Source organism: Lactuca serriola, chromosome 4 (assembly GCF_051521515.1).
Source record: "Lactuca serriola cultivar US96UC23 chromosome 4, Lser_US96UC23_V15, whole genome shotgun sequence".
Taxonomy (NCBI): domain Eukaryota; kingdom Viridiplantae; phylum Streptophyta; class Magnoliopsida; order Asterales; family Asteraceae; genus Lactuca; species Lactuca serriola.
In genome coordinates, this window is record NC_136411.1 from 101,153,662 (window position 1) to 101,165,369 (window position 11,708).

The 11,708-nt window shown below is 26.6% G+C and overlaps 1 protein-coding gene across 1 annotated transcript; it reads left to right on the plus strand.

The window, feature by feature from the left end:
* The first annotated feature begins 8,753 nt into the window (after positions 1-8,753).
* Positions 8,754-11,286, plus strand: LOC145098666 (early nodulin-like protein 14). Its single transcript, XM_079036282.1, has 2 exons — positions 8,754-8,928; positions 10,976-11,286. Exons 1-2 carry the CDS (start codon positions 8,754-8,756, stop codon positions 11,284-11,286), a joined length of 486 nt encoding a protein of 161 aa, XP_078892408.1.
* Positions 11,287-11,708: the final 422 nt, after the last annotated feature.

Sequence of the window (11,708 nt, forward strand, 5' to 3'; positions counted from 1 at the left end):
AATCTACAAGTTTTGAGTTCAAACATGCACATTATTTCACTCGTTCCAACAATATTGTAAATTACCTCTGTACTAGTTTGAAAAATGGCAAAATGGCAAGAAAAATTGCATCTTCAATTAGTCGCTTAAATATCGAATTACATTATTTTTCTTAAGCGGTAGATACCTCATCTACTTACATTACTAATATAACTATAGAATTATGTTCAAATACAAATGAAAACAAAAATTAAAAACATAAAAACTGATACTTTTTTCTTGTAAATTAAGCGTTATAATATTCAAATTTAAACAATAACCCGGATAGCTATCAATCATCCAATAAAATTATTTAATGCTTATTTTTTTTTCTTTTAACGTTATATATATATATATATATATATATATATATATATATATATATATATATATATATATATATATATATATATATATAATTGGATTGAATTGTTTAGTTTAGTTTTTTTTTTCATAACTATTATAAGAAAAAATATAACTATTTAGACAATAAATGAAGAAGTACTGACATATAAACAAATGATGTAAACGAAAAACACATAAACTCTTAAAACTTGTTAAAACTGAATAAAAGAACAAACAGTAACATATGAGTGAAAGATGTAAACAAAAAACACATAAAAACAACATTATATAATTATATTGGACGATTTATAGTTATCCAGTTTATTATTTTAATTTGTTTATTAAAAAAACGTAAAAAACATCATAATAAAATGTAAACGAAAAAAACGTTAGAAAAAAAACATCAAAAAATATATTCAAATAAAATATCAAAAGTATCCAGTTTATTATTTTAATTTTTTTATTCGAACAAATTATATAAAAAAATCATTATATAATGTAAACAAAAAAAAACGTTAAAAAAACATCCAATAATATATTAAAATAAAACGTCAAAAAAATAAAAATATTTTTAAAATCACCAAAACAAAGATAAATAAATAAATCTAAAAATAAATAATAATGTGACTTTATATAACTGATATAACTAATTTAAAAAGATAAAAATAATTTTATAAACAAAAAAATTATTTCTATTAAAATAATAATCAAATAAAAACTATAATATATATATATATATATATATATATATATATATATATATATAAATTTTGATCTTTGATAAAATTAATATAGATTATTTATAAAATATTTTAATATATATACCTGAATTATATAAAATTGTATTATTATTATTATTATTATTTATTTATTTTGCTTTATTTATTTATCTTTGTTTTTGTGGTTTGAAAATATTTTAATATTTTTGACGTTTTATTTGAATATATTATTTAATGTTTTTTGACGTTTTGTTTAAGTTATATAATAAATTTTTTGACATTTGTTTCGAATAAACAAATTAAAACAATAACCCGAATAACTATCAAATTTCTAATAAAATTATACTCCCTCCGTCCCAAATTGATAGTCCATTTTTGATTTTGGAAGTCTTTTTTCTTAAACTTTGACCTTAAATAGTTTTATTTGTGTTATATATTACTTGATAAATCTTATAACAATGAAAAACATTTAAAATTCAATCCATCCATATATTTTGCATCAAGTATTATCTATCAAAAACAAAAATATTTAATGTTAAAATTGAAGAAAAAAGACTTCAAAAGTCAAAAGTGGACTATAAATTTGGGATGGAGGTATATATATATATATATATATATATATATATATATATCCGGTAAGAAATTTTTTTTGGTAGGATTGTAAGAAATTTTTTTGGCAAAAAAAATAAATGAAGCACCAAATGAATCAATAATAACATGATTCACCAAAAAAAATCCCGAAAAAACATTTCGATGATTCATTTTTATGATGATTTTGATGATATTCACTAAAATTGTCATAAAAGTGAATTTTTTTTCTTGATTTATCTAAAAATAAATCATAAAAGTGTTTTTTTCGGAATTTTTTCTTGTGAATCATCTTACTTTTAAATAATCTAATGATTCATTTCAATTTTTGCTAAGGAAATATCCATATAAAAAAAATTTCTTACCTTCCTACCAAAAATTCCATTCTTATTTGATCTTGACTATATATATATATATATATATATATATATATATATATATATATATGCGATAATTTCATATATACCTTTATTAAACGTCTATATATCATATTTGCTCCACTTAAACTCTAAATATCATATATGCCCTCTTTAATCTGTTAAAATATTAGATTTACCCAAATCCATTTTCTTAATAGTTTTTAATTTTTAATAAGCCATTTTTATATTTTAAAATTATTAAAATTAAAAGAAAAACAAAATGGACCATTTTACCCTTTACTTCTAATAGGCAGGAAATCTCCACAAGATCTTTGGTTTTGTGCCTTTGCCTCCTTCCTTACGATCTTTGTTGCTCACTTTGTCGTCTTCCTTTTTATCTCTCACCATATTCTTTCTATCAGTAGTTAATGAGCTCCAGGTAATATGCCCTTCTTTTTTTGCAATATTATCAAACAGAGGAGGTATTGAGCTCTAGGTAATATGCCCTTTTCCCTTATTTGCCCTTCTTTTTGGCAACATAATCAAATAGAAGAAGTATTACTCTAGGAAACTTTTCCTGATGTGAGTGTGATTAATCACAAGGTATCTTCATCTTTGACCATCACACTCAAGTTTTTTTTCCTATTCAGGTTGTTATTCAAGTCCTCTGGAATCCTGATTTACATAACACAAATAAAAGCTTGAGTCCCATTTTTAGATGATGAATTTATTAACGTTGTTATGAGCATAGACCCTGTAGTGAACATGGTAAAGAACAGAACTTTGCTTCCTCTGATATAGTTGATGAAAGTTTACTATATCAACAAGCTTGATGAAATTATGTGCAGACTAACATGAATGAAAAACAGATTCTTAAATGGACTTTCGAAGATGAAGATCACAAGTATTTGGCTAAGGTCTCCATTTTTTTTAGTTTTGTGAAAATAAACTATGTTTCGAACCATCAGTTTACACCTTTGCAAACTGTAAGCACAACACTTGCTCTATCAAGTTCATGACTGATTGAATATTGCTTCGAGAATGAGAATTTCAGTTTTCCTTCTTCCTTTTCTTGAATGATTAATTGAAGAATCTACCTAAAATCAAGACTTACTTCCACTTGAAACTGGGATCGAGGTGGGCCAACCTACAAACATGCTGCCATTTTTATCCCTCATGAAACCTTTCCCAACAACCAAAAAAAAGAACTCCACATGAATCATGAACAGCAAAACTTTCTGCAGGTAAAGGTGCAAGTGTCGTGCTTACAGTTTCCAAATGCGTGCTTACGGTTTCTTGTGACGACTTCTAGTGTTATAGAAGTAAAGGTCAAAATGGTCCATTTTGAATTTTCTTTCACTTTTAATGATTTTAAAATAAAAAAGATTAATAAATATTAAAAACTATTAAAAAAAATAGATTTGGGTAAATCCGATATTTTAAAAGATTAAAAAGGGAAAATATGATATTTAGACGCTTAATAAGGGCATATACAAATTCTCCATATATATATATATATATATATATATATATATATATATATATATATATATATATATATATGGCTATGTTAATTTGTTTCTTATATTTATTGTATGCTAGAATGCACCAATAAGAATTTAGTAAAATTAAATAATTATTTAATTAAATAAAGAAAGATATTAAATAATATCCATAATTATAATTCTCTTTTTATAGAAACTAATTAAATTCGTCATTAATGTCAGCAATAACATTCTTTCAGAATGAATTATACTTAGGTTTTTATGTATAAATTCGTTTTTTTAAGAAATCATTCACTTAAAATACAATAAAGTTGCATAGAATATGAAAAACGAGAGTGTATTTTATTCATTCTGCTAGAATACAATGTCATTCTTCTAGATACGAATTCATTCTGAAAGAATATTATTGTTGATATTAATGACGAATTTAATTAGTTTCCATAAAAATTAATTATAAGTATGGACATAATTTAATATAGATATAATTTTTACTAAATTCTTATTGGTGCATTTTAACACACAATATATGTGAGAAACATTTGAACCGACATCTATCTCTCTCTCTCTCTCTCTCTCTCTCTCTCTCTATATATATATATATATATATATATATATATATATATATATATATATATATATATATAATATTGTTAAAAGAATATAAGAACAGAAAGAAAAAGTAATTTGGTATTTTTATATAGAGTAAAAATCTGCAATGCAATATTCACAAAACACATGGATGTAACCAATCAAATTTAAAGGTAGAGACCAAAAATACGAATTCAACCAAACCATAAGGACTATTTCTATAATTTAATCATTAATAAATGATATATATGTAAAAAAAAAAACTCTATAAGCTAGTTGAAAAACTATAATGAATAAATTTTAAGAAGTTAGATTATATACTATTTTTGACTCGTCAAATATGACAATCTAAATTTTTTTTTTAAAAAAAACATAGTTTATAAGCTAGTTGTGATGCGTGAAACTATGTTTGACATGTCATTGATAACTTATAAACTAAGTTTTTTTTTAGATATTTTAGGTTATGATTTTTGGAAAACTATAAAATAACTTGGACTCTAATATTTTAAAATATAAAAAAAACTATTCATACATGCATTTTAACTAGCTTATTAAGTTTTTTCATAATCCTCTCAAATAAACCATTTACCAAGGGCGATCATACATTAATCTTGCAGATGTTTATGAACATCCCTTGTCGTGAACCATTTTTCATGAACATCCATTGTCGTGACATATTTTTCGTAGATTTTATATAATTTTTGAGGTGGATACCCTTGTAAATTTAGTATCAAACATAGGAAAGAAAAGAAGATTAGTGAAAGCAACAAAAAAATCCAATAGTCTTTATTGTTTTGAGATGTTATTTTGATCCCAAAAAAATTATGTAAAATAAATTTAAAATTAGTAGAATGTTGTTTAACAAAAATAAATAAAGAAATTTTTTTCAATCTTTCATGCGTAGTACAAGCCTTTATTGATTTGATATGTTATTTTGATCCCACAAAATTTTGAAAAAGAAAAAATTAAATTAGTAGACTTTAGCTAACAAATCATTTCGATCTTTTATGTATAATGCAAATGATCACAATATATACATATAGGGTTTTGATCTTTTAAATTAAAAGAATCAATGAGAAGTGAAAAAAATAAAAAAAACATAAATAAACAAAATTACATATTTAGGTCTTTGGAGCTTTAAGACAAAATGCATGTTGTCGTTGCCCTCTAGCCATCCTTGTCATCCACTGCTTTTGGACCATATTCGTCCTTTGCCGATATTTGCACAATGTATCTTAACATTTGTTGGGTACATATTTGCATAGATTTGATGATGCAACATATATACATTATAGTTATAGTTTTACTACTCATTGTAGATAGTCGGTCTTGTCTAAGCAAGTGTAAATAATGCAACTTAGACAAATTGATATGTCAGAGTTTGTTTATTTAATTAATCTAAAGACATGTTGATGTTTCTAAAGATTTATATTGAAGATATATGTTATTGTTCTACTAAACACTAAAGTTCAGATGTTGAAGACTAAAGACCAAATTTGAGCTGCCTTAGTTCATGGGATCTGGAACTAATCTCTGAAGCTATCATGATTATGGTGGTCTTGAGGATCATCCCCTGATGACTAAAAGACAGTGAGGACATTATCTGCACGAAGACTATCCATTCACTGAAGACCTGATCCGCTGGTATTAATGATTGATCAGTATATCCATACGTTGTAGTTCTTATATTGATCACACATTAATGATATCATATGCTGATGACATGATACGCTGATGACCATACATTATCTATTGAAGCTGATAATGCATGAGTTGAAGTTGAAGCTAATCAGCAGATGACTTCCTAATGTTGACGTTGATGCCATGATTAGTAAATGACGTCCTTGTGCTGATGCCCGAATCTGGAGCAAACCAGAATTACTTGGTGAAGAAGTATTCTAAACATCTTATATGATATGTTCTTTATTTACCATATCTAGATTTATATTAGAAGATTCAGTCCCTACAAATTAGGGATTTGATTTAAATGGAAGATTTGGAGAATCTGCAAAAAGTTTTATCTCCTATCTTTATGATAATCAGTTAAGTTAGACTAGTATTTATACTAGATGCTCTGATCATTAGTTAAGAGTTGATGATTTGTATTGTATTTTAAGTGAGAGAGTTTCTATAGAAAGATCTGAGAGTTCTTGGTAAGTTCTTGGAGAGTATTCAAAATATTTGTTATTTTGAGTCATTGTGCTTAAAACGTAAAACCCGACAAATAAAATTAGTTTATTTGTTAAATACTTGTGTTTTTATTATGCGTTTCTATTAGATTCTGCATTTTCTTTGTTCTTCAATTAACTTATAACTTGTAAGTAATCTTAATCATTTCTAATCTTTATAAGAACGAATGTTTTGGTTTAGGTGTGGGACTAGAACTGCACTAAAAAACACCACGCCCTAGGTGCGGGGTTTCACTGCATAGGGTAGCCTCCTCCTCTTCCCCTTCCTTCTCTTCATCCCCTCTATCTCTTATTAGCCAACGGCTAGAAAATGTTATATATATATATATATATATATATATATATATATATATATATATATATATATATATATATATATATATATATATGATGTGCACAATTGATACCTATCTAGATTCAAATTTATAACCTAACAAACTTTTACTAACTATGCACTTAGAGGCAGTGTACTTAGTCAGATTATATAATAACTTAAGAAAGTCGGGTGTCGAACACATGAAACGGAATTTAATTAAATATAATAACTACTCCTAATTAAACTAAGAAACAAACTATGATTGAGGGTTTTTACAATATCAGAAGAAGTTAATATCAACCATCAATTAAGTAAACAAAGAAAACAAAGTAACTTCAAGAATTAAAAAAAAAAATATTTCTGCTTAGATCTGATTTCACCTTCTTATATGGTTGATTTCTAATAGATGGATTATATTGATTACCAATTTGTTATCTAGCTATTATGATCAAATATTTAGGCCTACCAATTTATGAATTACCAAGCAATGATCATGCACAAGTTAAACAACAAATTGATAATAAGCACAAATTGGACTATGAATGATAATAGTTACTTTCTTATGATCAAGTTAAGTAACCAAATACAATTTAGGATCTCTAACATAGTTAAATTTACTAAGTTTAATTACTTAATCTAAGATGTGATTAATCCTAACTCTAATTATTTAATGATCATAAGCAACCATGAGACAAATTCATGCAATTAATATGATCAATTATCACACAAAATTTGATTTATAAACAATATAAACTAGAACTAAAACATGCAGGGTTTAATTATCAAACACAAGTAAAATCAATAATAGTCATCCAAAATTTGAAATCAACATATATAGATTAGGTTCATCTTCACCAAACAGAAGTAAAAGAATTTTAGCCTTTCATTGTAGTAGAAAAACACACCAAATTCATATAAAATAAGCTAGATATAGTAATGATTAGCAAACCAAATGGATCTATGCAGAAATATTCTAAATCTTCTTCAATCATTGAGCTTCACTTGATTCTTGGCCTTTTTCTAAGTTTCCAACGGGTTTTAGTCATAATTCTCCTCAGAAAACTGGTTACATTCCTTCAGATTCGATCTAATGTTCGGAATTTTATAGTTGCCAAAATCTGATCACCACGTCGTGGTTAACCGCCACCACAAAATGGTCCTCAAGTGTATCCCGTATTCTCTAAGTCGACTTTGATGGTCACAGATTTTCTTTTCACCGTGTCGTGTTAAAGATCACCAAGACGTGGTCTTATATATTCAAATCTTCATTTTCTTCTTTCCTGCTTTAGCTCATCCATTCATACTTCCAGTTTTGTGTTTCCTTCCATTTTGTCCCAAACATGTCATTCGTACTTCCAGTTTCTTGTTTCTTTTTTTTTTGCTCCAAACATGTCTTTGCAGCTACAAAACATATTTCAAATATAATAAGTATCTTTTGTTCCATTTTAAAGCATAATTATAGTTTAAAATATTAGAAATAAACATAAATTATATATATATATATATATATATATATATATATATATATATATATATATATATATATATATATATATATATATATATATATATATATACTAATTTTTTTAAAAAAAATTATATTAAAATTTATGGTTTTCTATTCTCCACAAAAAGAGTACTCCATATTAGTATAAAATATATTTTGAAAGATAAAATAAAATATGATAATTTTCTAGGTTACCCTTTAAAGAATGACAGAGAATGAAGGGAATAGCTCGATCAAAAGAGTTAGGTTCGCCCATGTTGGATGCCAAGCTTTGCTTTAGTATTTTGTCATCCGTCCTAAATTTTGCTTTTCTAATGTTTGTCTACTACTTCATTATTAACCTACACAATTTCATTAAATTTTAGTTGGAATTCCATGCGTAAACGTATCGGCACCAAACTTATATAATTATATGGCGAATTTTTAATTTATGCATCGAAGGAAGTACACTGAACGAATATGGTGTGTGTTAGCTTTAGAAGCCATTTCTATTTTAAATCAATAAATGCCATTCACGTGACGATGAAGTAGTTTAATTGAAGATCACGTGCTACCTTTGGTCTTTATAAAACCTCGACTTCCCGCCTCCATTTTCTTTCTCATATTCACAGATAACAAGATGGCTTCAATGAAGTTGGTGGTGGCGCTTTTCTTTGCCACGGTGGTTGCCGGCGGAAATACTGCCGGAGCTCAGTTAGTACACCATGTGCTTTCTGGTGACCGGACTTCAGATATGACCACAGATGTCGGCTCTTGGTCCTCTGGCCGTATTTACCGAGTTGGAGACCATCTTTGTAAGCATCATTTTTCTCTTTTATGTTTTTATCACCTACCAATTTATTTGTCAAAAAATACTTTAGGAGTAAAGTACTATAAAGGCATATGATGTAAGTTCTTTTAAAAAAATATACGTACAAATGACTTAAAAGCCATTAACTTTGACAGTTTAGTCTATGTTTGGCGGACTAGCTGAAAAGCTAGCTGATGGCTTAAAAGCTATATGATAGCTGAAAAGCTAACTGATAAAAAATAACGTTTGGTAAAACTAACTGAAAAGCTAGCTGAAATATATAAAATTATATAAAAAGACATATAAGAATATGTGTTTCTATAATTAATTAAAGGGTGTATTTGGAAAATTTTAAAAAAACTCCTAAAAAGCTAGTCTAAGTAGCTTTTCAATAAGCTACTTTTTGGCTTACCAAACACGACAACATAAAAAAGCTCAAAAAATAAGCTAGCTTATCAGCTCGCTGTGGCGCGCCAAACACAACCTTAGTAGAAAATTTAGAAATATGTGGTTATATTTTTCCATGTATTTTAATTTCATTAAAACTATTACTTTGCAACTTTTTTTTAATTCTCTTTTCAGGTTTATCCAGTAAACCTAAACATTTCTCTCAAACTTAAGGATTTCAATGAACTATAAATTTTTTTTGAACATTTACTAAAGGATTTTAATAAACCAGAAAATAAAAAGAAAAAACTGAATATTTCTACCGGTTTTAATAGATCAAAACTACACAAAATGGTAAAACTGAAAAAAAAAATTATAAACATCTGGCTTTAATAAAAGATAAATACGTATATTTGTATTAAACTTAAAAGCATTTACGTCATTTGGTCAAAAATATATTAAACTATGAAACAAATAGTATATGATAAGTACTATTGAGGAAACAACTTGTTGGTTGAAGAAATGTTTAGTAGGAAAAACGAAGATGACTACCAAATTGTACTAAACGAGTAAACTCAAATAAGTTGTATTTTTAATTGGATATTAAAAAATTTAGGTGTCTTTAGAAACACGGTCAGAAAATAGACACATATAAAGAAAGAAAATAATTAATGTTGAATTCGTGTAAACTGTACGTGGGCGTCCTTTGTGGCTTTATGTCCATCAGAAATAAGTAAATGTACCCAAGTTCAAGTCACGTACAAAATAGTTTGTTGAAGATTTAATAAACTATGAAAGTAGGTACAAATAAAATTATTATTATTATTATTATTAGTTTATCTTCTTGTTTTATAATATTAAAAAGATTTATATGTTAAATGGTATATATATATATATATATATATATATATATATATATATATATATATATATATATAGTTAAATTAAATTAAATTGAAAAGTATCTATTAGTAGTTTAACAATGATATTTTTAAATACTATAGTATTTAGTTTTGGATGTTTCAGTTAGTGCATCATTATCCTATAAAATTTTGTTATTATTGAAGTTTAAATCGTTGCTGCAAATTTATACATTCTTCTGGGTTGTATATAATGAAAGTAATTATGAATAAGTTAATAGAGATCTTATTTCTTTTATTGAAATTAGGTTCTTAATATATTTTTTAATTAAATTGTACAATATATATATATATATATATATATATATATATATATATATATATATATATATATATATATATTGATAAAAATTTGTAGTAGGTCCTATCTAATTCCAAGCTTTAAAAAATTATATCTCTTGTATAAATACAATTTTAAAACTTTTATTCAGGATTGCACCTAATAACAATTCTCAGCCAAACACTATTTTTGCAATATAATTTTTTCTGCAAAAATAATTTTAAAGTTCCCAAAAAAATGTTGATAAAAATGATGAATTTCACAATAATATGTATATTTTTATAGTATATGAAAAACAATTTTATAGTATATAAAAAATAATTTCGCAAAAACTTTAAAGCAGAACTTTTTTGTTGCATGTACTTCTTTATTTATTTTTTTGTCTATTATTGTTCACTATTAAGCTTATAAATTATAATACCTGAGAAAACGCAACGAACTTATTTTAAATATCATATGAGCAGTGTTCAGGTACTTGTCACCACAAGACACAATCGTGGAGCTTGCAAGCATCGACGAATACTATTCATGTGATCTAACTAACCCCATAAAGATGTACACCGAACATGTAAATAAAGTGCCCCTAGACAAGGAAGGGATCCGCTACTTCGCAAGTTCATCGTACGAGAAATGCAAAAATGGTCTGAAGTTGCCTGTACACGTAAACCCGCCACGTGACTACCCTGCTGCTCCACCCACCCCATCATCTGCACCCCAGTTACATGGGATTCCAGCCCTAATCGTCGTGTTTATCGGCTTAATTCTCTTTAAGTAAACTTGTAGTGTTGTACACACCACATCGTATGCTTTATATTTTATCGGTGTAGTGGTGGAGTTGTACTGTACAACTCAATGATGCTTTGTTTAGATGTTTTCTATGTTCTTGGATTTGAAATTATTGTTTGTTTGCGTTTAAGGCATATATAGCCTTCTAATTTCGGTACTACGTACCAATGAAATATTATGGGCTTATTATCAATGTCACTTGGGGTTATATTATTGTTATTTGACTCAAATTCCATATTTACAACGATTTATTAATATTGTTATACATCCATTTGAGTAGAATGTTTAAATTTAAGGGTTGGAGATGAAGTGGTAGAAATGATCGGTCGGAGGTGGAGGAGGGCTAATCTTCTGGTGGTTGTTGGTGGTTATGGGGTCTATTCTGACAGTGGGAGACATGGTGGAAGATGA